Source organism: Periplaneta americana, chromosome 3, assembly GCF_040183065.1.
Source record: "Periplaneta americana isolate PAMFEO1 chromosome 3, P.americana_PAMFEO1_priV1, whole genome shotgun sequence".
Lineage (NCBI taxonomy): Eukaryota > Metazoa > Arthropoda > Insecta > Blattodea > Blattidae > Periplaneta > Periplaneta americana.
In genome coordinates this window covers 199,935,205-199,962,870 of record NC_091119.1, presented here as the reverse complement: position 1 = coordinate 199,962,870, position 27,666 = coordinate 199,935,205, and the positions used below count along the sequence as shown (strand labels likewise).

At 34.2% G+C, this 27,666-nt stretch overlaps 1 protein-coding gene across 4 annotated transcripts in view; it reads right to left on the bottom strand.

Moving 5' to 3' along the window:
* The window catches only part of LOC138696957 (uncharacterized), a 50,874-nt gene that overhangs the window by 4,245 nt on the left and 18,963 nt on the right, over nt 1-27,666 (bottom strand). For all 4 annotated transcript variants that reach the window (XM_069822488.1, XM_069822486.1, XM_069822485.1 and 1 more), the window contains 9 exons: nt 23,661-23,825; nt 17,423-17,598; nt 13,816-13,930; nt 13,437-13,578; nt 10,814-10,956; nt 8,743-8,949; nt 8,167-8,319; nt 5,005-5,159; nt 1,944-2,175 (listed from right to left, as the gene is read on the bottom strand). In XM_069822488.1, coding sequence (XP_069678589.1) covers nt 1,944-2,175; nt 5,005-5,159; nt 8,167-8,319; nt 8,743-8,949; nt 10,814-10,956; nt 13,437-13,578; nt 13,816-13,930; nt 17,423-17,598; nt 23,661-23,825 — 1,488 coding nt within the window. The remainder of the gene's footprint in view (nt 1-1,943; nt 2,176-5,004; nt 5,160-8,166; nt 8,320-8,742; nt 8,950-10,813; nt 10,957-13,436; nt 13,579-13,815; nt 13,931-17,422; nt 17,599-23,660; nt 23,826-27,666) is intronic.

Genomic DNA, 27,666 nt, shown 5'->3' with positions numbered 1-27,666 from the left:
AGTGCTGCCCTTCTTTGCTAAAGCATCCGCATTCTCGTTTCCCAGGATTCCACGCTCAAGTGTTAAAGGAATAAAATGTTACCGGTACCATGGAATCAACTTTTTTATCCCTGTGTCGTAGAAGTCTGTTGCCTGGGATCAGAACCAGTGTGTGACAACCGTCTGCACCTCTGTGGCGATCCCATGGTATGACAAATGTCTCAATTCTAGTGGGGAATACATTTAAAAATAGCTCAACAGTTACTGTATCTTTTCCAATAAATCTTTCCATGAAATCATGCATTTTTTCTGTAAACAGCCCCAGGGAACTTACTTTCTGGACGCGCCTCGTAGTTTTCTAGAGCTCTAAAACAGTTTCCTCTATTTAATTAAGTAGGGTTTGTTTCAAGTTCTTGAAATAATGTAATTTGACTAAGTTGGTGCATCCTAAATAGTTAAACATGCTAACTTATTCTTAACCTCTGATTAACTTGCAACTTCTTTATTGTGTTGACTAGTTTCGAAGTGATATCCTTCATCGTCCAAAGCCTAGTGAAGGTCCTGCGCTATCTTCTGGTTTCCTGTTGTGGTGGGGTGTGTTCATGATTGTGTCAAAAGGGTGTGTGTTTTGAAATTGTGTTGAGTGTTCAGAATGTCTTGTGGATGTGTTTTTGTAAGTTTCTAAATTTCATATTATCCTAGGGTGTCAAGTTTCTAGTTTTTTGGCTGGAATGTAGTATTTTCATATCAGTATCCATGCTGCTGTACTTGTGATTGAAGTTTGTGATGTGTTCTGCATACCGGTAGGTTAAATTGTTGTGTAGTTTGGTAATGACTGTGATATGTTCCTTGTAACGTGTTTGAAATGATCTTCCAGTTTGTCCAATGTAGAAATCATTCCAATTGTTGCATGGTAGTTTGTGTACACCTATATTATTTTAATGTACCGAAGTACATATGATATTTCCATGCAGATATTCTGCGTCATCATACGATGAAAGAGTAATGGAACGGAGAAAAATTCTCTCCGGCGCTGGGATTTGAACCCAGGTTTTCAGCTCTACGTGCTGATGCTTTATCCACTAAGCCACACCGGATACCCACCCCGGCGTCGGACAGAATCGTCTCAGTTTAAGTTCCAACTCTTGGGTTCCCTCTAGTGGCCGCCCTCTGCACAATGTCATAGATGTCTATGAACATAGGACTGAAGTCCAAATCCTGGCGCCGGAGAGAATTTTTCTCCGTTCCATTACTCTTTCATTGTATGATGACGCAGAATATCTGCATGGAAATATCATATGTACTTCAGTACATTAAAATAATATATATGATATGCGTAAATCACTTCGTGATTTAAGACGGCGCTTATTCCGTCGGATCCCGGCCAACTAGTCACTCATAACGAGTGCACCTCAGCACATGTGTGGACTTCGGTCCTACGTTCATAGACATCTACGACGTAGTGCAGAGGGCGGCCACTAGAGGGAACCCAAGAGTTGGAACTTAATCTGAGACGATTCTGTCTGACACCGGGATGGGTATCCGGTGTGGCTTAGTGGATAAAGCATCAGCACATAGAGCTGAAAATCCAGGTTCAAATCCCGGCGCCGGAGAGAATTTTTCTCCGTTCCATTACTCTTTCATCATTGTATACACCTGTTAAGTTGTTTTTTTTTATGTATATCTTGTCTGTGTGTCAAGATGTTTTTGTAGTGTGTTCTGTATGTTCTTAACAATTATTTATCGTACAGTAACTGTTTTAGATCTAAAATTATCTTTCCCCCTTAATGCCAAATAAAGTATCTTCCTTTTCTTCATATTACAAACTTTTAGAGCATAAATTTGTCACTTCTTGTAGAGACATTAGATTGTTCTACACAAATTGTGCACATATAGACACTCAAATATTTCAACTGTATCAGGTTGTTATTTGGATTCACAGATTGGCAATGTTGTTTTCTTACCTTGGCAATTATATTGTGGAGTTGTGCTCACTGGTGAAACAGAAATGTAGAGGGGCGGACATTGTGCGATGTATTCATAACCAGAGCAAGGATTTTCTAATTTAATGACATTTGTGCTGGATGTCTGCATGCACGTGATGTCATTATTATTAGTACTGGAAGTAGCATTGTCAGGGAACTCGTACTTCCTTGAATAGCACACCTTCAAGTCACCTGTACGTTCCTGTTGAACCTGAAAAACAGAAGAAGGAAAGCGGGATGTAGTACTTACGTACTATAGCTAAAATGGTTGTTTCCTCTACTTACAATATTTAAATAAACCTACTGTATTATTCTCTTCCTACATTCACTCAAACATAATGTTATTTATGTGCACGTTGTTTGCACTGACATATTGTACGGTAGTTTGCTTTATTGATCTATGACGTCACTACCATTTCACTGCATGTAGGTGTCCTATCTTCATTTCCGAAACCTTTTTCGAGTCAAGTTATATTAATTATGTGCAATTAATCTGTAGAAAACTCTTAGTTCTCGTCTTCTCTTACAATAGCATTGGTAATATTCTGTCACTTCTTCTGGTATGCCTGCAAGTCTCTTAAATAAGTAAATAACTTAATGTTTTCATGTTGCTTTCATTAGCTTTCTAATTCAGAATTCTAAATAGGTTTACTTATTTGTTGGACTTTTCCAGATGGAAAATAATTTGTATAAAGTATTTTTATTATTATTTGGTAATTTTCTCTGTTCGTACATAACTTATTTAAAGTCTAATATATTTTCTTTTTTGTAATTTCTCATCTTCACTGTTTATCTACTTGGAGGATTTTGTGAAGAACTGTTTTCAGAACATGGGAGGAGTGACAGTAGGAGGAAGAACATTTGCTGATGATATGTCGTTGTTAGCAGAAGGGGAGACGATACTAAGGGCTATGTTCTAGAGCTAAATGACAGCTGTGAGCAGTATGGGATGAAGATAAATGCAAACAAGACGAAGACCATGGTTGTGGGAAGAAAAGTAAAGAAGGTAAACTTAAAAATTCTAAGTGAGGCAGTAGAGCAAGTGGACAGCTTCAATACTTGGGGTGTACTATAAGCAGTAACATGAGCTGCTGTCAGGAAGTCAAAAGGAGGATAGCAATGGCAAAGGAAGCTTTTAATAGAAAAAGGAGCATCTTCTGCGGACCTCTGGAGAAAGAACTATGGAAGAGACTAGTGAAGTGCTTTGTGTGGAGTGTAGCATTGTATGAGGTAGAAACATGAACATTACGAAGAAGTAAAGAGAAGTGACTAGAAGCATTTGAAATGTGGATATGGAGAAGAATGGAGCACGTGAAATGGACAGACAGAATTAGAAATAAAGCTATGTTAGAAAGAGTGGGTGAAGAAAGAATGATGCTGGAACTGATCAGGAAGAAGAAAAGGAATTGGTTGGGTCACTGGCTGAGAAGAAACTGCCTTCTGTAGGATGCACTGGAAGGAATGGTGCTCGGGAGAAGAGTTCGGGGCAGAAGAAGATATCAGATGAAAGAAGATATCAGATGATAGACGACATTAAGATGTGTGGATCATATGAGGAGACAAAGAGGAAGGCGGAACACTATGAGTGAATGACTGTTAATCTATTATTGTACCGTAATTTATTATTTATTATAGACATGCCTAGGAAAGACTAAGTTTATTTTATTATGTTATTTGTTGCAGAATAAACTACAATACCAGTACAATATTAGATTAAATGGTACTGATTTCAGAGAATCTATACAGTAAGCACATAGTTTCTTGGTTTGGAATTTGATAATCATTTGAACTGGAAAATACATATAGAATATACTGAGCTCTGCCCTTTTATGCACTAAGATGTAAGATCCTTATCTTGTACTGGCAATATCAACACCCTTAAAATAGCATACTTTGTGCACTTTCATTTTATAATGAAGTATGTGTTAGTATTCTGGGACAACTCACTCGAAACTGAACATATTTTTGTTTTTATAAAAGAAAAGCATAATCAATCAATCTTCTTAATGTATCCAACTGTTTGTTGACAACATAAAGTCCACTATAGTCCACTGTAGTCTATTCAGTTGTTTTTCACGAGAAATGAGGGGTATTTTGATCGGTGTTCATTATAGATGCCTGTTGCTAGTAGCCAGAGGTGGGATGTAGTCAATATATACTGCAGGGCTGTGTCTTCTGCAACTGGTACTGATGATTTTAATTTACTTCTTTTGTAGTTTATGGATGGACAGTATAGAAGAATGTGTTCCAGATCTTCATCATGATTATTACACCACAGACAAGTAGGATTATCAGAAATGTGAAATAGGTGTAGGTACAATTGAGTGACAATGTGACCTGTTCTGGCTCTTGTTAAAAATGTTTGAACATGTCTGGGCAAGTTTTTGTACATTTCCAGGTCATTTGGTTTCTTTTGTACAGACTGTAAAATTTTTCCTTTGTCAGAAGAGAGCCAATTGTTGAGCCATAGGTTTGTAAAATGAGACTTTACTGAAGCAAAAGCATTGGATAGAGATATCACTTGAAGAGGTCTTGGTTGCAAATATGTTGCCTGTTTTGCAATATCATCGACTTTCTCGTTTCCAGGTATACCACAATGACTAGGTATCCATTGAAATGTTATTTCCTTTTAGTTTACTTAGTTGTTTCTGAATTGGAATAATTCTATGTGCATATAGGTTTGGTACATATTTAATTATATTAAATATAGCCCCCTTGGAGTCGGTAAGTATGCAAATAGATTTTTCAGAAATTTGAGTAACACACTGAAGAGCAGCATCAATAGCTAGCAATTCAGTGTCAAGACTGGAGGAGGATGAACATGGTATGAAATAACTTTCTTGATATTTTGGAATATAACACCCTGCTCCTGATGTCCCATTATTAGGATTTAGAGATCCATCTGTATAAATTTGAAGGTGATCCTTACATGTGCTGCAGAGTAGTTCCATGGAATCTAACTTAAGAATGTATGGAGGATCATTTTTGGAATGATTTCCTGGAATAACGTTAAGAACTGAAGGTAAATGACTGGAATTACCTTGATTTCGATTGCGCCTACTCCGAACAAATAGTTGGAACTTATTCGATGATAATTGACTCCAAGATGCTTCACAGAGTGAGTGAAGTCTCCGTTGTTATAACTTTCTCCTTGCCAGGTGGATCCACACGTTGGATTGGTCACTCGTAGTGGTACTAGAAAAACAAACAAGTTGTCATTTTTAATGTCTTAGTAAATTATAGTTTGTAATAATTAGTTTCAACTATGTTAATTTTGCTTTAGTTAAATGAGAAAAACAATTTGAAATTATTTTAAGAAGGCTTATACTTTCTGTTGGTTTATTCATTTCAAAAGCAAATGCTATATCAATTATAAGCAAATACCGTAACTCAGTATCATGTTACATACAGTGTAATGCCAGAATAACGAACTCGAGGGGGTACTGTAATTATTTTCGTTATAGTGAAATTTCGTTAAGCCGAAAATTGATCAAATTTGCCTACAAACTGTGTCCCATACTATGGAATAACAGATACTGTACCTGGGTTAGGTTATACTTTGTCCATATTATAATGCAACTTCAATAAGTATCGGTACTATAATAATGCATATGCGACAACTGAAAGTTCGATTTTATTAAATTGTTTCATGTAAATATAAATTCAAACCACAACAATCGCGCCTACAGAAGTGCATTCAGAAAACTCACTAAAACCAAGAGTGACCGATGCCTAGCAATAATTCATTTATTTTATTTTCTTTCGAATTAATTTTAAGTAATTTTTAACTGCTTATTAGATCTAATTTCGTTAAAATAACATTTTTTGTAGTGCGATGAATTATAATTATGTTAAACTGAATAGTTCGTTACTTAAGTGTTCTTTAAACTGAACATTTTTAACATGTAAATTAATAGTAAAATGGCTGGAACTAAAAAATTATTTCGTTATTCTGAAAAATTCGAAATTCTGACATTCGTAATAGCGACATTTCACTGTACTGTATTGAATTCAAACTATTAACAACGCCTTTCTATATACAAATTGCTTAACCACACAATCTCATGGACTCATGTAATGAGTAGGAAATCATATGGGCAATACCACAGAGATGATTCAGGAAGTTGCCTAACGGTCACTATATATAACAAAACATTTCTAAATATCAGAGGAATGCCATCTTGACTGTCCCAACAGACATCATGACCATCCTGAGATTCTAGTGATTGTTGCTGCAAGGAGTTCTACTTCTAGTGTTGGCAGCACTATTGGTACCAAAAATACCGGTACATTGCAAATAAAATCAAATACAGTATTATAAAAAGGACTCGCAGATGTAACATAACACACTATGTTAACATAGGAAAGCATAACCCTGTGTACGAAATGATGTAAGCATGTGTGTCCATCCATTCCACCCCACAACAAATACACACATAAGTACATAAAAAATTTCACATTACTGGTACTTTTTTCTTTTAGAAAATTTCCTGAGAAGAATGGACTTGCTCCCTTTCCGGTGGTGTTACTATGAATGACAAATAATACTGTATTTAACTTTATATATTGGTTTGCCACGTTTATACATTCATTCATTCACCTGCTTACTCACTCATTTATTTATTTATTTACTTATACTGATTTATTTATTTTTGTACACTTATTTTATATTATGGATATGGTTTTGTTATTTTAATGATACCGTTATTTTCATTTAATTACATTTGTTTTTCTGTTTGTGGTTAAATGTCTCATCTCCCATCACACTAAATAATTACATTAAAACTTCGTCTGTAACTGAATCATTTTTCTACACAACTAATTTCTTCCATGAAAGGGTAACTTACTTCAAAGTTTACGATAACCATAACGGTCACATATTTTTCAAATCTCGCTATAAGCTTTCCAAGCACATACTTCATTGCATTTCCTTGTAGTAGCTTATTATCATTATGCTGCAAATCAAGATTTCAGATATAACTCCCTGTAAAGTTGAGAGCGTTGGTACGTTAAACCAAAGGTCCCGGGTTCGATACCCGGCTCCGGAACAATTTTTCCTCGAAATTATTCAAATCAACTTTACAGGGAGTTATACCTGAAATCTTGATTTGCATAATACACGTCACTGTTCGTTAACAGAAAACCACAATTTAAGTCACACGGAGTTAGTGTGCACTCGAAGTTGGTTGCTTGACGGTTGTCAGCCCACTTTGAGGTCTGTGGATATAGAGGGAAAAATTGGATCGGTGTCGGTTAGAGTTCCCGGGTAGCTCAGTGGTAGAGCGTTGGTACGTTAAACCAAAGGTCCCGGGTTCGATACCCGGCTCCGGAACAATTTTTCCTCGAAATTATTCTTATTATGCTGTTAGTTACATTGAATAATATTTTATTTCCTTTTCATTTCGGAAAGAATTCTTTCATTCATTCGTCATAACAATGACATTATAAATTTAAGCACGCAACACACACTATCTCCAGCATCTCATAAAGTATACTGTAATTCTTTTTATACCTCGAATCTTCATGAACAAAACTCATTATATCTCATTGCCTCATGAACCAAACTATCTCTCAGCATTCCACAAACAAAATATTTTTACATAATACTGATATCAGACAATTTTGTAACTCAACATCTCATGAACAAAATTCTTTACCTTCAAAAGTGCGGAATGATACATTTCCTGGCAACAGAACTAACATTAGAAGTACGATTTCCTCTACAATCTTCTCTCCTAAACGAAATACGAAATGCTTCACATTTATATGAAGGATTGAGAATTAGAATAGATTATCCACTCTTCGTCTTCCTTCTTGTCTTTAAAATCCATAATTCAGAACGACTTAAATATTGAAATGTTAAGCATACAAAATGTCATCCAAACTGAATAGCTGTTTATATCAACAATGGATTCCTACTAGTATCTTGGCAACAAACCTGATGACGTAGATGAAAACGCATTTTAACGTTAAAAAAAAAAGTATCTTCAAATTGTAATTAATTAATTACAATATACTATTTATACATGATCTCACGAACCTGAAACTTATACGTGTAACTATAATAATATATATCCCAGCATCCCTTTTTATATCACAACATCTCACAAACAAAATACTTTTTACATCTCAACATTTCAAAACCAAATATTTTTACCTTCTATTATTAAAATTACCTGCTTTATATCGGAGTTGAGCTTACCTTGTCCAATTCTAGTCACAAGATTATCAATGTAGACGGTCAAATCTGTAACAGTTCCCTGGTAATTATTTTGGATGAAATCTTTTGTAGGATCGTCCACTAATTCTGCGTAGTTTTCCATATTTCCGGGAGCCAGGTACAAGAATTTCACATCTGAAACAACAGGAACGATGTAATTTGTAAAGGAAAAGTGGAGACATAGGAAAGTAACTTGGAATGCTGAGTATAAGAAACCCATTACCGTACCTATTGCTATGAAGGGCTGGAGTAAACAGTTAATAAGAAATTAATGTAACAAATATGACATTCACTTTCTCTTTGTATATTTTAGGTGTTAGACAACAGTTCGGTTATTTTGTCGTGTTGTGAATATTCTGTACTCCCCTTCTTTGTGACGAGAGTCAGTATTTGCTAGTTTTTAAATTACTCTATACATAATTCTGTAACAGCGTATTGCATTGCAATTTTCCTTTATTTGTAGCCCTTTATTACATTATTTTTAATGACGTATTCTACTTCATTTAAAAAGAAATCTTCGTTGTAAAAAAACAGGAAAATAACTTAAATAATACAAACCTGGAAAGACTTCCCTAAATTGTTTGATTTTGTCCTTTGCGATTGTCAAGTCATTGTCACTGAGACTGATGGCATTTCTGGGCATGAACACGACCACTGTCGACCTTCCTCCTGCGATTCTCTGCTCTTTCTCATACGCCAGAAGACCTTCCATACTCAGCCATAGTTCTTGTTCCAGAGCTTGCGCAATATCTATGCCAGTCTCATCTGAAATTATGACAAATGAATTCAAGTCTGTGCGAGCAATAATGTAAATCGTTGTTCATAACATACCTACAGATAACTCGTTTATGGGCTGTAGTTGTTTATAAATTGCATTATTTAAAATATCAAGATTGCTCACAGCAACTACAGTACCAAGGCACAGCTGTGGAACTGTCACATGTTTCTATATTCAGTAAAAGTGAATGAGCAGAGTCATCTGAACTTAGGAGACAGAAACCATAATTATGTGAGCAATGAAATTATAAAAAAATGTCGTTTTTAAGAATTCTTTTCACAATATTAATCAATTGGGTGTCAGAGTGTTATTTTACATGCCAGAAATTCAGTGTCACACAAGAAAATTGTAAAATATTGTAAAAATTGTAAAAATTTGTAAAAATGTAACTGTTATATTGTAAAATTTTGACTTGTTCCACATCTTAAAGCTTCAGTGCTCATGTAAGATCTATGGAATATAAGAAATGAAATGAAATGAAATCTACAGCTTTATTTCGCTTCTAGAGTAAACCATAATGTAATGTACTTTAAATGGCTGCAAAAGGGTATCTGTTGGATACAGGGGGGAGAGTCATTAATCCTTCCCATTGAAGGCTTTAAGGAACCAACCTGGACAAATACCCAATGTCCCATCCCTACCTTCCCGTGGTGCAGCTGTTAGTAAGCATAATTTTACGAGCTGAACTAAAGGGAGGGGCTACTCAACCATTAGCACTGGTCAGCTTGATGAGTTAATGACTGAATTTGGTATAATTTTTCTCTATCTAATACCTAATTCCCTCTTTACTCTTTCCTATCCAGTCCTCTGACTGAACTCTTACTTTCTTCGATCCCGACGGCATTAAAGCATTCGAGGCCTAGGGGTTCATTTCCCTTTCCTTCCTCCTCTTTCTACTTTTCTGTTCCTAGTGCTGACCTGCTATGGCACTAAAATCGTCCTCCAGTGGCTTAAGGAGGGAAAGCTGGTGATCAACAAGATCTCCCAGCTAGGTCCAGTGGACCCGTCGACCAACAGCAGGTGTGGTCCTCCAGACATTCTGGGGGTTGTGTGTGAATGAAGTAGCCACCAAAACGTTAAAATATGATGTTCACTTAAATCGACTACAACTTGCCATTTGAAAATCGTCTGTAGCTGCATTTAGATTGGCAACAGGCCATGATTGTTTGGCCAAACACCTGCATAGAATTGGAATATATCAGTCCCCTAACTGCCCATTGTGCAACTCAAACCAAGAAATGGATTCGGAACACCTCAAAATCTGTGCTTCATTGGCTGGTCATGATAATATCTTTGAAAAATATTGGAGTGCAAGAGGTCAAATGACTTTATTGTCAAACACCTGACATTAGAAAACAACAACAACACTTTAAATGTAATCATAACATAGAATGTTTATTTTCTCATTGTGTACGTATATGTATGTTTTTTTTTTAAATTAGGTATTTAACGATGCTATATCATCTACTAGATTATTTAATTGGAATGGTCATGGAATTGGTGATGGCGAGATGAGGCCGAGATTTCGCCATAGATTACCTGACATTCACATTACGGTTGAGGAAAACCTTAGCGCAGCTCTGGATTATTAGGCATATCCCTCTGCCAAGTGAGCTACACTGGTGGTTTGTATATGTATCAATTTGCCTTTTTTATGGTGTGGGCACATTACTATGATCACGACAAAAATATGCATTTGTGTATTAGATTATTTTATCATCCTATTGTGCCCTCCCTCCACCTAAGGAAATCATTCTATCTCCGCCTATGCTCTTAATACTTAATTTTTTTTGTCAACTTAATGTTGCAATGTAGATCAGAAATCTGTAATGTATGAATGAGATAACTTACGTGTATTGTACTGGGTCTCATCGAACCTATCAACCAAGTCGAGAGTGGAAGATGAATCATTAAAGAATGGAGCTCTGGTCTTCCCATCAAGCACTGTGAGTCGACTTCCATATTCTTCCAGTTGAAGTTTATCCATCAGATAGCTGTAACAATCAATAAAGATGATTCCAAAAAAAATTTTTTTTTAGCATTATCTTTAAATTTACATTGACAGATTATTAAAAATGTACATACAGCATACACAATTTTGCAGCTACAAGTTTTAACCTAAAGCATGGACAAACAACAGTAAAGAAGCAATATGTGTAAGGGGAGAAAGAAAAAAAAAAAATATATATATATATATATATATATATATATATATGTATATATACTCATTCTCTTCTCTCATGATCACACATTTATAGCCTACCAGTACTATGTTTACTGAATGTTGTGCTGTGGTCACTGAAAGTAGAGTCTTGTGGACTCACTTTTTTTAATTACCCTTTTCATTTTTATTTTCTCAATTTTTGCTACAACAATCTTTACTCTTTTCATTTTTATTTTCCCAATTTTTGCTACAACAATCTTTACTCTTTTCATTTTTATTTTCATAATTTTTGCTACAACAATCTTTACTATTTTAATTTTTATTTTCCCAATTTTTGCTACAACAATCTTTACTCATTTCATTTTTATTTTCGCAATTTTTGCTACAACAATCTTTACTCTTTTCATTTTTATTTTCCCAATTTTTGCTACAACAATCTTTACTCATTTCATTTTTATTTTCATAATTTTTGCTACAACAATCTTTACTCTTTTCATTTTTATTTTCCCAGTTTTAGCTACAACAAACTTTACTCTTTTCATTTTTATTTTCCCAATTTTTGCTACAACAATCTTTACTCTTTTCATTTTTATTTTCCCAATTTTTGCTACAACAATCTTTACTCTTTTCATTATCATTTTCCCAAATTTGCTACAATAATTTTTACTCTTTTCATTTTTATTTTCTCAATTTTTGCTACAACAATCTTTACTCTTTTCATTTTTATTTTCATAATTTTTGCTACAACAATCTTTACTCTTTTCATTTTTATTTTCCCAATTTTTGCTACAACAATCTTTACTCATTTCATTTTTATTTTCATAATTTTTGCTACAACAATCTTTACTCTTTTCATTTTTATTTTCCCAGTTTTAGCTACAACAAACTTTACTCTTTTCATTTTTATTTTCCCAATTTTTGCTACAACAATCTTTACTCTTTTCATTTTTATTTTCCCAGTTTTTGCTACAACAATCTTTACTCTTTTCATTTTTATTTTCCCAATTTTTGCTACAACAATCTTTACTCTTTTCATTTTTATTTTCCCAATTTTTGCTACAACAATCTTTACTCTTTTCATTTTTATTTTCCCAATTTTTGCTACAACAATCTTTACTCTTTTCATTTTTATTTTCCCAGTTTTTGCTACAACAATCTTTACTCTTTTCATTTTCATTTTCCCAAATTTGCTACAATAATTTTTACTCTTTTCATTTTTATTTTCTCAATTTTTGCTACAACAATCTTTACTCTTTTCATTTTTATTTTCATAATTTTTGCTACAACAATCTTTACTCATTTCATTTTTATTTTCCCAATTTTTGCTACAACAATCTTTACTCATTTCATTTTTATTTTCATAATTTTTGCTACAACAATCTTTACTCTTTTCATTTTTATTTTCCCAGTTTTAGCTACAACAATCTTTACTCTTTTCATTTTTATTTTCCCAATTTTTGCTACAACAATCTTTACTCTTTTCATTTTTATTTTCCCAGTTTTTGCTACAACAATCTTTACTCTTTTCATTTTTATTTTCCCAATTTTTGCTACAACAATCTTTACTCTTTTCATTTTTATTTTCCCAGTTTTTGCTACAACAATCTTTACTCTTTTCATTTTTATTTTCCCAATTTTTGCTACAACAATCTTTACTCTTTTCATTTTTATTTTCCCAATTTTTGCTACAACAATCTTTACTCATTTCATTTTTATTTTCATAATTTTTCCCAATTTTTGCTACAACAATCTTTACTCATTTCATTTTTATTTTCATAATTTTTGCTACAACAATCTTTACTCTTTTCATTTTTATTTTCCCAGTTTTTGCTACAACAATCTTTACTCTTTTCATTTTTATTTTCATAATTTTTGCTACAACAATCTTTACTCATTTTATTTTTATTTTCATAATTTTTGCTACAACAATCTTTACTCTTTTCATTTTTATTTTCCCAGTTTTTGCTACAACAATCTTTACTATTTTCATTTTTATTTTCCCAATTTTTGCTACAACAATATTTACTATTTTCATTTTCTCGTGGCACACCAGAGGATTATTTGCGGCACACAGATCATACCAAATATTGTGTCCACATTACTTCAAAATTAAAGAATTAAATTTTTATTTCCAGTACTGAATTTTATGCGATTAAAAGTGGGAGTTTTATGTGAAGCTATAGCATTAGTAACTGTCCCGTTTTGAGCTTCAGAAATTCTAGTAACATTACATTAAGCATAATATTCACAATTTAGTCAAAGCTACACACCATAATAAATATTATTATTTTCATTTCGACACATACTGACCTCAAAATGTACTTCATTTCCTTGTAAGTCCAACTTCGGTCAATCACAAGTGTCACATTGGCGTACAGAGCTGTATTGGCATTGCTGGTTGTTCCACGAGGACTGATCTGGGTTGATGTACATGTATTCTGAGGCATTTTGGCTGAAAAATAATAATAATACTCTAAATAATAACATTATCACAAATTTATACATCTTGATTATACACTGTTAACACTTTTTATCACTAATGATTCGTTATTTTGTTAAACAAACAACTTTACTATGGTGAATTGAAACTAATGTGATATTTTACCTTAAAATAAATCTTGCAACACAGTGTACTATCAACGATTTTCGCAATTATTCAATTGAGTAAGTAAAAAGCAAGTCCACATACCGACGTAAGAACTCAGCTCAGTGACGGCATTTTCTGCAAACTGTTTTATAAGCTTATCTGTCATAGTGGCTGCAGAAAATGTATGCAGATCTAGAACACTTGCAAATCTGTATGCCTGCAAATAAATCAACAGCAAACAATTTAAACAAATAGGAATAACAATTTAAACAAATAGGAATAACAATCAGTATTTTGAAAATGCAGTTCTGCTTCTATTATCAAAATAAATAATAAATTTTCCTCTGAATACCCACTGAGTATTGGTGCGCCCCAAGGATCTGTTCTTGGTCCCTCATTATTTAATTTATTTATTTATTGGTCTGACCCATTATTTTGGGTTTGCCCTGCGACACAGAATAGTTCACAATAAAATTTAAAATGAAAAATTATATAAACAGGTTTCAGACAAAAGTGATTAAGACATAAAAAAAAAAAATGAACCAAGTATAATTTAAATTGAATATATGCCATAAAGATGGTGACGAAATATCGCTACAGAAAATTTTATAATGGTGGTGACGATGGCATCTTGAAGATCTCTCGTCAGCTTGTATTTTTCTCTCCACTTTACAAAGGCTTTCGGAATGGTGCCTCTCGCTCCGAAGAAGAGACCGGTAACTGTGATTTTTTCAGTGTTGTATTTCGCTGACAGATACTGAATCGTGGGCTCGTAGATTTTCTTTTTCTCTTCGTTCACTTCAGATGGTTGAGTGGCTGAGATTTCAAATCTGATCGTAGGATCAATTATTTCGGCTGTCTGTTTATTCCTATTTATAGCTATGATATCGATCCTACGATTGCTCCCACCATCAGCAATACAATGAACTTCCTCGTGAATGTCTAGATTTTTGGATTGAAGTGCATCTGCGATCATAGAACGTATGATGTTGTGACCTTTTATTCTGAGTACTTCTCCCTGTGGGCAACTCCCAAGCACATGTGGTAAAGTTTCATACTCACTGCAGTGCCTACAGTGGGTTGTGCCTGTAGAGCGACCAGGGAGAGAACGTACTGGTGCCACCATTGCAGCCATTTATTTCTGTTAATGACTTAGAGCATTACATTGACTTTGATTGCTTAGTAATGTATGCTGATGTTTCCTAGGCTATCTCAGGCATCTGTCTGGATATTCTAAATATCAAAATCATGAATATCATGGAAGCCTTTAAAAATTGGTGTGATGCTAACAGACTCATAATGAATGTTGACAAGACAGATTATTTTTTCATAAAAGTAGCATTTCATATAATTCTGAGTTAATAAGTGCATCTAATTTGAGTTTTTGGGCATAATTCTCGATGAGAGTCTCTGTTGGAATTCCCATCTTTTTTTTTTATTATCCAATTTAATAAACCCTATTTCACCCTGAGGTATATTAGGGTTATAGTCGGTATCAAAATACATATTTTATAAGCAATAAACAATAATAAAATTATAATACAAAATTGTGGTCAAGGTTACAATTCACATGAATTATGTACAAGAATGCACCTTAATGAAAGAATGGGTCGTTTCATAAAGCCTCAAGGCATGTCTCTATATTTATATCTAATGGTTATAGGAAGAAATATATATATATATATATATATATATATATATATATATATATAATAGCTGTTAAACATGTTATTTTAGAAGCAATAAATAGCTATACTAAGAGATGGCTTAAAATTTACGAATTAAATACATTATTTAGTAACAACAATTGGCAATAATCAGGTATTACAAGAAATGGCTCAAAATTAGAAATCAAATGCCTAATTAAAATAAAAATTAAAACCAATAGTACAATATTACAGTATGCGAAATTGAAGACTTACAGTTTCATTATAGTTGATTAGAACTAATACGATTTTTTTCCCCCGGAATAATTTAACATTTCACAGTTTCACGAATATTCTATTCAAGAAGGACATGAAATACTTGTATGATTTGGAGTTTGTAAGTATATTGGTTAACGGTTTGGTAAATGTATAATTTGAAGTGTTCAGTAACAACTCAAGCTTGTATCTTTCACGGCAAAAGACTGGACAATCATATAATACATGTTTGACATCTTGAGATTCCTCCCCACAAATGCAAGCTTCATCGTCTTTAATATGGAATCTATTTAAGTATTCCCCGAATTTTCCATGCCCAGTCAAAAACTGTGTCAGTACGAAATTTGGCGTTATTATTTTGACTATGTTTCTAGCAAAGTAAACAAAATTTGTTACGCTAATAGATATTTGAAGTAATCTTTTGACTGTACAAATTTGTTAAATATGTATTTTGCATATGCTCAGTCTGTCTTATCCTATAATATACCGGTAATGCTATTGAGCAATGCAAGCAATGTTCAGAAGGTTTCTATCATTCAGAAACGCATTTTACGAATTATTTTTAATTTAAATCAAAGAGAATCTCATAGAGACACTTTTAGATGTTATTTTAAAATTTTAACAATTACTTCTTTATTTATTTATAAAACAGTTCTCTTTTACAAAAAGAAATGCGAAATGTTTAAATTAACTGAAGATGTTCATACGTATTATACATAGGTTGGATAAAAAGTAATGGCAACACTGCTGTCACGTGACGATGGTGCGTTAGAGAGCTGCCAGCTGTGTGGACATGAACAAGGACTGTTAGATGAGTTAGTGCAGCCAGCGGTGACAGTACTCTGTCAATCTACTGCAGTGTGTAGAACGTTGATTTTCTTAGGGATAGTGCGAGCGCCCTAAGACCATGTTTACAAAACTAGAGCAACGTTCCAGGATCAAAATTGAAGTGACACGAGGTCGTAGTGCACAAGAATGTTTTCAGGGACTGCATGAAGCATATGCCGATGCAGCGTTGCCATATCGCACAGTGGCACGATGGGTTAAAGCATTCCAGGAAGCCAGGGATGCCGTTCAGGACAACCTCTGTACAGGACGACCCCGCGTGGAGGACAACACAGTTCAACTCCTTGCTTCCCTGTTGGATGCTGATCGCCGATGGACTGCGCAGCGGAAGTCTGAGTATGTCACAAAACTGCGCTCCACATTCTGCAAGACATTGGTGGTACAGAATCCCATTATTCTTCATGATAATGCAAGGAGTCACACTGCTGCAGCTGTCAAGGACCTCTTGCATCACTGGCAATGGGAGATTCTGGAACATCCGCCGTACTCACCCGATATTAGACCATGCGATTACGATCTTTTCACCAAAGTGAAAGAACTACTGCGAGGGACCCGGTACAATACCAGAGATGAACTTATCCGTGCTATAGGGCAGTCAATACGGAACATCAACAAAGATGGACGCACTGATGGTGTACGATGCCTTCCAAATATTTGGCAGAAGGTAATAAATAAGGGGGGCTACTATATAGAAGGTACGTAAATGTTGTACCCCTGTGAATAAAGCCATGTCAAAAAATATCGAACTGTTGCCATTACTTTTTATCCAACCTTAGTACAAGGAAAAGGAATTAAATATTTACTGATAACTACAGGACATCTTATTATTCAAAGTCTCCCGTTGTTTCTGTCAGTTACATTGTAAATAAATTACCACCTGACATAATGCAAATTTGTAACAAGAAGTTTATTGTTTATATGTTAAGTACTGGTTTGTTTACCTGTTCCAGCATGACTGTATTCTGTGCTACTTCAGAATAGGAATCTTTACGCATGCAAGCACGATAATTGGTATCAATTCCTTCTTCCGAGTAAAATGAGGCAAGTACCTCTGACAGTTTTAACTGCCTGTTTGCCAAGGAATTCCAGTTCTCAATTTTCGTTCCCAGTATGAGACCTGTAAATATGAAGCACAAATCTTGTTACTGTAAAGAAAAATTACATTACAATTACAATAGAATAGGAGTGATTTATTAAGAAAATTATTAAAGATTCATTTAGAAACAAATTAAACGAATTATCTTTGCATCAAAAATGGATGCTCCCTGACCCTAATGATCGTATTTTAATTAATGATGGCATCAAGACACAAAATACGCTAAAATTATTTATTTAAATAGACTTTTATAATGAATAACATAACGAAGGCACATATTGCATTGATATAAATGTTTATACCTGCATCTCATTGCATCTCAGTTTTAAAACATAACTGATATTTTATTCAGTGAAAAATTAGTACCGGTAGTATACTTTACACTATATTCAGTAGTGGCATTCTGTGTTTTCTGCAAGGTCCGGTCACAGACTATTAATACTACCAGGGGCCTGTTTCTCCAAAATACTAGTTTAGTAGTTCACCAGCAATAAACAGGCAACAACAAAAGGCTATTATCATAGATCCAACTATACGCATGGAGAGAGATCTAAACCAAGCTCATCAGGTTGATCAGGAAAAGAGGGCCATTTATGAACCTTGTATTCCCTACCTTAGTGCCAAGTATAACATCCCTCTCTTCAATTGGTCAGTGACAGGTTTATTTTTTGGTGCTCGGAGTTCTTTACCAAAATTTACATATCATTTTTTAAAACAATTATCAATATCATCTTTTGAAATTCAAAAAATCATCTCGCAAATTCTCAAAGATTCCCTGCAGATTATACAATTTCATTTATACTACTCAGAAGGCCTTAATTAAGGATATGCTAATTTTAACTAAAATCTTTTTTTATCAGTATAATTTAGTCATCTTCTAAGATTTTATTTTACAATTGATAATCAATGGTGCTTAATTATTACACTTTATTTTTACAACAATATTCATATTTAATTAATTGTATTTGTTTGCTATTCATTTCCGGATCCTCGTGGTCATCCTTAATTAAGGCCAGATGAGTTTTTCTCTCTCTCTCTCTTTCTTACAAGAGTATATTTCACCAGCTCTAGTAGATTCTGTTTCTCAAACTATTTTACCAGTCTAGTAACTTGTGACAATTTTTCACTAGTCACATGATTTCTTTCACTAGTCAGCTGATTGAGTTCATTTGTTTATAATCATTGGTAGGTATTGTTATTTGAGGTTAGAAGGCTCAGTTTTTTTGTGTTTTGGTTTTGATTTCTCTTTTCGGTTAAAATTCCATCAATTGAAAGCAAATTAACTATACTCAATATGATTGATGAATCAAAGTATATACTTACTATTCGGTGCTTTTTCAAGCAGAATAAGAAAAAATTATAAAGTAAACGAATGGACAAAAAATGTTGTAATGTGTGAGGCTGTGGAACTGATACAGTACCTCAGAACAAAGATTATGCATACATTAGGGACACTTACTGGACCAACATTAAGAAAGCAACTTTGATCAGCACCAATTCAAGTTCACAGTATCATCATAGTCTAGTATATACAATCACGAAGCTTGAGTTGTGAGGGTGTTAGGAACAAGAGACTGAGCCGGTACTATTTCACATTGTATGTAATGAGGCGATATTAGAGATCCTAGTGGTTAGCAACTATCTATGGATGCATATTTACTACGTATTGAGCTTAGTGACTGTATATACTAGACTGTGGTATCATAATATAAACATATTATGTAGTTAGTGGGTCTACTGCCGACATGAATGCCACTTATAACTTGATGAAAAATTCGCTTTTTTTTTTTTTTTTCAGTTTTATATTTTATCTATTCATAAATTAGTGTCGTTTTATATTTAATTTGTAGGCTAAAGTTGACAATGCCAGAATAACTGGCAGTGGAGGAGGAAAGCCAGCAAAATTCACTGCAGTTGATGAATTGGCATTAGATTATTAGGAAAATATTCTGCATGTGTTGCTGGTCTAGGACAGAAAAACCTGATGACATTGGAAAATAATCAATATCCCAATTTGTAGAGTATTTGAAGATTTGCTGATAATGCATGACTTCTATTATATGTCTTGTTATGGCAGGTTCCACTATATTTAACAACTCTCCAAGCTTTTCAAAATTCAAATTATGGTTTATTTAACAATGCTCGCAACTGCAGAGGTTATATCAGCATCGCCGTTGTGCTGGAATTTTGTCCCGCAGGAGTTCTTTTACATGCCAGTAAATCTACTGACATGAGCCTGTCGCATTTAAACACACTTAAATGCCATCGACCTAGCTCACGATCGAACCCGCAACCTCGAGTATAGAAGCCCTGCGCTATATCAAGTACGCTACCAAGGCTGACTCCAAGTTTTTCAGCACTCCTGTAAGGAGTGTTCTTTCTCGATATAGTTTTAGCTCTTCTCACAACAACTTCATCACTTCAGTCGGATCACTAAACCACATGTATTAAAAAAATAAATACAATATTTTGTTTTGATTCTCTGAGAAAGGTTGTCACTGGTAACTGATAATATAGAAATCACCAGTCTTTAGAGTCTTGTAGGAATATTCCTGTTGAATACTAGTATAATCAACTAGATTAGTATTTTGAGAAACAGAATCACTTATGAACTGGTGAAATCGACCAATATTACTAGTCTGTGAACTGGTAACTACTACTTTACTCTTGTAGTTTCTAGAAACACAGACTTGTAAAATAAACTAATATTACTACTGTACAGACTAGTATTACTAGTCCATGAGTTTTGAGAAACAGGCCCCAGAAATCCACAGCAAACTTGAGCAGCATATAAATTCTCTCAAACAGAGATCAGCGAATAGGGATTATAAAGAGTGGACACTGAGCGAATTTTCCTGTGTTTTGTTTCTCTGTGCGCCAGCGTTTAGTTCCACTTTCAAGGACCAGAGGTTAGTGTAATCGAACACACATTAAGATAATAACTGAGAATAGAGTTGAGACACAGGATCCAAACATCGCCTACCTTATTGCATAATTCAGTAACGCTTTGCTTCAAATAAATTCAAGTTAACAGTTTTTCCTTATTTCTCAGTGACAAACTAGTTATAATAATTGTTTATATTTTATATATAATAAATTATATTATAAAATAATATAATACATTATAAAATTATGTATCAAAATTCGTTTAATATTTGTATACAATATAATATAGGTATATGGTTTTACTTCTCATAGGAGTTTTGCTTTTTCAATTTTCAGCGCTATCAAATCATTACATATTTTAATTGTTGTTGGGGTCAACGTCCCAAGTTTCATTATAAAGGAACTCTATAGAGTCTAGACGTTACAGTTAATGGCGATTTATTATTTCATCGGTCCAGTTTATTTTATTTGAGTACATAATGTACTTACATGTATTAATTGTATGTCCATTTTGAATCTTGCGTACACTACTTTTAACACTTGAATATAATTAATTAACACGAGTAAGTCCGCTAGTTAATCAATTAATTAATTAATTGTATGTGTTATATTTCTCCCGTGTTGACTGCCAGCTGGTGTGATGTCAGTGCCAACTCCAGGGAGAAAGCAGAATCTGACGCTCATACTGGTTTGAAGGTCATTGAAATCAGTCCTGCTACATCAAAGGTAGGGGTCAAGGGGATGACAGAGGTAGTACCTTTGCATGGGGTTGACTCAGCACTGGTCCTCGTCTACCCAGGGCTAAGCTGAGGCATATGCAAGATCTTTTGCCGAGGATGCTATAACCAAGACCGTCCATGCGTGGTGAAGAACCACATCCTGCAAGAGGTGGCCCTGCTTATACAGAACATGGCGGATCTAGACCTGGCTGGTCGATAAATAACCCCGGCATGTTTAACAACAATACATGAGAAACCGGTGAGAAACAGCTGGTAGTAGTCCTGAAGAATTCACCGAAGCCGAATAGGTGAATTTTTAAATGTCAGGAATGGCCATCACTAAAAGAAAACCAGTAGGTCTTCTTTAGGAAGACTCATGGCGAATATCCGGCGCCTAAACGGGATTTTTTCGGCTAAGGAATGGTAACCCTGACAGAAGGTTTCCTTGTTCTCCAGGTTGGGGGTTGGGCTTTGGGTTGACAACCCAATCCCGGAAAAATTGTAACATTGAGAAACCCAAAGAAGCAAGCCGGACTGATCATCGGAGATGTTGACATAAAACTCAGAAAGTTAGAATGGCTGGGACACGTAGCCAGGATGGAGAACAATCGCACACCCAAAGCTCTACTAGATGCATTGCCAGTAGGAAGAAGGAAAGTCGGACGACCTAAATTGAGATGGCTGGATGACGTTCAGGCTGACCTAACAAAAGTTGGAATTAGAAGATGGAGAACACGAGCATTAGACAGGATGTTCTGAGGGAGGCTAAGGCTAAATACAAGGGCCGTAATGCCAATGATGATGACATCAAAGGTACCAACGCGAAGTGTCCTTACTGTATAATATCTATACACTGCAGAGAATTGCATAACTGCTCCCATTTAATTTTCTTCTAATGTGTGTCTTTCGAGACCGCAAACAATGGCTCTACTCTTACCCAAAGTGTGTGTCACCATTGGCGAAGAACGAAGCTTGCTGGCACATCTGCTTGTGCAGAGCATCCTAGACTCGAGGGGAAGTGCGATGGGGCGTGCGCAAGTGTACTAACGTACAGATAGTCCATATGGGCTGTGACTGATGTAGTAGGGACCCATCTGAAGGGGCGGAGGCATTTCCTCGAGTTGCGACGGCTTCCTAACGGGTGCTGTTGGGATGCTCCCCTGGGCATCCTCCCGGGTGAGGGGACTGTTAGGGGTTGGGGGCGACACTCGGTTATTTTGCAAGTTAGATAGGAGCGTCGCCCCCTTATGGCTGCTACCTTGACGTGTTTGGAGGGCTTGCATGCCATTTTGATATTGAATGGATCAAAGAGGCCAGACTAAAGGCAAGAAAGGAAAGATAATGGGGGACAATTGGGAGTTAACAGAAGAAAAGATTCCAAGAAGACGAAACACAAATGAAAGGTAATACAAGCATAAGTGCAATTTAGTGCTAAAATAAAGAAGACTATTGCTCGGTATCAAGTAAATCTTAACATTCCTCTATGTACTAATGCAGAGTTCCAAGATATGTCCACTAATATTAATGGTTCACTAGATTCTCTGTCTAACTTATAGGTCTGACAACTGTCTTGAAATGCTTGCTTCTTCAGGAAGATATAGCCCCGGTTTCTTCAACCTTTGTTAAAATGTACCTAACATAGCGTTAATTAACTGTAAGTTAAAAGTATGAATTGCTGTTAAAAATATTGCGTTTCTTCAACTTTACATTTCACATTTTAACATTCTGTTTGTTAACTCTCTGTTAGGACCAGAGATTCTAGAGTTTAACCATAACCTATAACCAACTATAGGCTCATTTCTGTTTTCTGAACTCTGACAATTGCGATTTTCGCTTGTTTCTGTTGTTTGATTCAGAGAGGATAGAAGTCTGTCTATTCTCTCAGGTTTGATTTCTGCTTCTTTCCTCGTCTGTATCACAATAGCGTGGAGCGGCGTATTGGTATTGCTGTTATGAAATGGAAAACACTGGAACAAAAAGAAATCGTGGGACTAATTTATCTTCGTTCGAAAGAAACCTTCTGCTGGAAATTATTTCGCAGTATAAATCAATTAATGAGAATAAACTAACAAACGGATCTAAGTTGAAAGCGAAAAGTGAGGCTTGGCAGAAAATAGCCTTTACCTTTGTATGAACTTCTGGTCTGTCAGATCACAGAAATCATCCCCTCTGTTTATGTATTCATGGATATCATTTTCTAAATAATCCAGATATATAAGTTCAGCATCTAACGCACCAGCCATATTTGATACTTCTATGCTAACAGAGAGTTAAATGATTTAACTGCATGAAATTGGGCAGTTAAATTAACATAGGTTTTAACAGCCTGTTACTACTAACATTAGTTGAAGAAATGCTTCAACTGTAAAGTTTACAGTTAATGGAATAACACACTGTTATAATTTAACAAAGGTTGAAGAAACCGGGCCATAGTGTAACAAATGAGATTCTTTATTAAAGGAATAAACCATCTCTTACCATCCAAACCACCCCGAATCTCAGCATCTGTCATTTCGTTATTAGAAACCTCTGATATAAAATACCAGTGAGGGTCCAGAGTATCATTCCACCCACCAGCTGTTCCAATCTTGATAGTTCCAGAATTCTTAGGTCCCTGAATTAATGCAGCTTCAGCAGCATCTCCTGTAAGACAAGAAATGGGTCAATAACAGATGCTGTCTTGTCAATGACATATATGTTCGTGGACTTATGAAACTCATCAGGAGGTGGTCCAAAGCCTAGTGAAGATTCCGCGCTATCTTCTGGTTTCCTGTTGTGGTGGGGTGTGTTCATGATTGTGTCGAAAAGGGTGTGTGTTTTAAAATTGAGTTGAGTGTTCGGGATGTTCTGGGGGTGTGTTTTTGTATGTTTGTAAATTTCATACTATTCTAGAGTGTCAAGTTTCTAGTTTTTTGGCTGGATGTGTAGTATTTTCATGTCAGTGTCTATGATGCTGAAGCTGTGATTGGAGTTTGTGATGTGTTTGCGTAGATTGAATTGTTGTATAGTATGGTTATGGCTGTGGTATGATCCTTGTCAAAAAATCAGAAACTTGACATTCTAGAATAATATGAAATTTACAAACATACAAAAACACACCCCCTGCACATCCTGAACACGCAACTCAATTTCAAAACACACCCTTTTTGACACAATCATGAACACACACAACAATAAAACAGAAGATAGCACAGCATGAATTTAAATACTATTATAGTCACAATCATGCCGTGGTATGAAAGAAAAATTTCACAACCCCTAGCAGGATTCGAACCTGCGACTTCCTGTTCTCCGGTCAGGCGCTCTACCACTGAGCTATCGAGTTCGTCTCACGCCAAAGGATTGGAATTATTCTTTCATACTGGCGACTCTGTTATAGAGTACTGTCCATAGCGTCTGATCTAGTCAGCACTGCTTATGGGTGGGAAGAAACATTACAAATGTAATCTTCATCTTGCGATGTTGGATGACGTATACACGTCCGTTGATATGACATATTAATGAATTTAAATACTATTATAGTCACAATCATGCCGTGGTATGAAAGCACAGCATCTTCACTAGTCTTTGGACAATGAGGGATAACACTTCGAAACTAGTTAGCCAGGTTAATTTCCTACAAATTTACACAATAAAGAAGCTGAAAAGTTAATCAATGATATATACGTGTTCAAAGTGTATATAGAACAATGAATAATATTTTTTGTATCATGAATATCTGTTGTCAGATTATAAAGATAAAAATGATTGTGTGTGTGTGTGTGTGTGTATGCATATGATCTTTATCATTATAATATGGGATCAGATATTCATCACGTAAATACAAGAAATTGTTCTACATTAAATATTCCTAATTGTCTATTTGCCTTTATGAAAGAAACATGTTTTTTATAAAGGAGTAAAATTTTATAATAAACTACCTTTATCAGTAGATGTTAGGACATTTACTATTAGTATTTTTAGGGAAAATACGGGAATTTTACTTGAACCAAGTAAAGAAATAGGTTTGGAAGTAAATCTCAATCAGCCGTGGGACTGAAGCCGGATGGTCTACGGCAAGTCTATGGCGAGTCCTTGGCATCAACCTCTTTGACTTGATTACCTGGTTGGGGTTTTTCCGAGGTTTCCCCCAACCAAAAGGCAAATGCTGGGTAATATTTTGGCGAATCCTCGGACCTCACCTCATCTCACTACATCTCGCCAAAATGTAAAAATTGTAGAAAATTACTAAATTGTAAAACTATAAAAATTTGTAAAAATTGTAATTGTAATATTGTAAAATTTTGACTTGTTCCACATCTTAAAGCTTCATTGCTCATGTAAGATTTATGGAATAAAATAAATGAATGAATGAATGAACAAAGTATATGATAATGTCTAGTGACGAGAATATTGTACGAAATGGAAATATAAAAATTGGAAATTTATCCTTTTAAGAGGTGGAAAAATTCAAATACCTGGGAGCAACAGTAACAAATATAAATGATTCTCGGGAGGAAATTAAACACAGAAAAGATATGGGAAATGCCTGTTATTATTCGGTTGAGAAGCTTTTATCATCCAGTCTGCTGTCAAAAAATCTGAAAGTTAGAATTTATAAAACAGTTATATTACCGGTTGTTCTTTATGGTTGTGAAACTTGGACTCTCACTTTGAGAGAGGAACATAGGTTAAGGTGTTTGAGAATAAGGTTCTTAGGAAAATATTTGGGGCTAAGAGGGATGAAGTTACAGGAGAATGGAGAAAGTTACACAACGCAGAACTGCACGCATTGTATTCTTCACCTGACATAATTAGGAACGTTAAATCCAGACGTTTGAGATGGGCAGGGCATGTAGCATGTATGGGCAAATCCAGAAATGCATATAGAGTGTTAGTTGGGAGGCCAGAGGGAAAAATACCTTTAGGGAGGCCGAGACGTAGATGGGAAGATAATGTTAAAATGTATTTGAGGGAGGTGGGATATGATGGTAGAGACTGGATTAATCTTGCTCAGGATAGGGACCAATGGCGGGCTTATGTGAGGGCGGGAATGAACCTCCGGGTTCCTTAGAAGCCAGTAAGTAAGTAAGTAAGTAAGTAACTAAGTAAGTAAATAAGTAACTAAGTAAGTAAATAAGTAAGTAAAGAAGTAAATAAGTAAGTAAATAAGTAAAGAAGTAAATAAGTAAGTAAATAAGTAAAGAAGTAAATAAGTAAGTTAGTAAATAAGTAAGTAAATAAATAAATAAGCAAGTAAATAAGTAAATAAATAAGTAAATAAGTAAAGATGTAAATAAGTGAATAAGTAAGTAAATAAGTAAGTAAGTAAATAAATAAGTAAATAAGTAAGTAAGCAAGTAAGTAAATAAGTAAGTAAGTAAGTAAATAAGTAAGTAAGTAAATAAGTAAGTAAATAAGTAAGTAAATAAGTAAATAAGTAAGTAAATAAATAAGTAAGTAAATAAGTAAATAAGTAAGTAAGTAAGTAAATAAGTAAGTAAATAAGTAAGTAAGTAAATAAGTAACTAAGTAAGTAAATACGTAAGTAAAGAAGTAAATAAGTAAATAAATAAGTAAGTAAAGAAGTAAAGAAGTAAACAAGTAAGTAAGTAAGTAAATAAGTAAGTAAATAAATAAGCAAGTAAATAAGTAAATAAATAAGTAAATAAGTAAAGAAGTAAATAAGTAAATAAGTGAATAAGTAAGTAAATAAGTAAGTAAGTAAATGAGTAAATAAGTAATTAAATAAGTAAATAAGTAAGTAAGTAAGTAAATAAATAAGTAAGTAAGCAAGTAAGTAAATAAGTAAGTAAATAAGTAAGTAAGTAAATAAGTAAGTAAGTAAATAAGTAAGTAAATAAGTAAGTAAATAAATAAGTAAATAAGTAAGTAAATAAGTAAGTAAGTAAATAAGTAAGTAAATAAGTAAGTAAGTAAATAAGTAAGTAAGTAAGTAAATAAGTAACTAAGTAAGTAAATAAGTAAGTAAAGAAGTAAATAAGTAAATAAATAAGTAAAGAAGTAAACAAGTAAGTAAGTAAATAAGTAAGTAAATAAATAAATAAGCAAGTAAATAAGTAAATAAATAAGTAAAGAAGTAAATAAGTAAATAAGTGAATAAGTAAGTAAATGAGTAAATAAGTAATTAAATAAGTAAATAAGTAAGTAAGTAAGTAAATAAGTACATAAGTAAGTAAATAAGTAAATAGGTAAGTAAATAAGTAAATAAATAAGTAAATAAGTAAGTAAATAAGTAAATAAATAAGTAAATAAGTAAGTAAGTAAGTAAGTATTTTTAAGAAGAAATTATTATTAACTCAACTATTCTATTCGATTAACGAATTTGATTGTTATACTAACATTGACTCAAATTGATATAACACTCTTACTGACGAAGTCCCAGTCAAGTACCGTACATTGGTTGTGAGGTAATAAAGAGGATTGATTGATTGATTGATTGATTGATTAGAAAACTATGAATCAACTAACCAGGCATAATAAA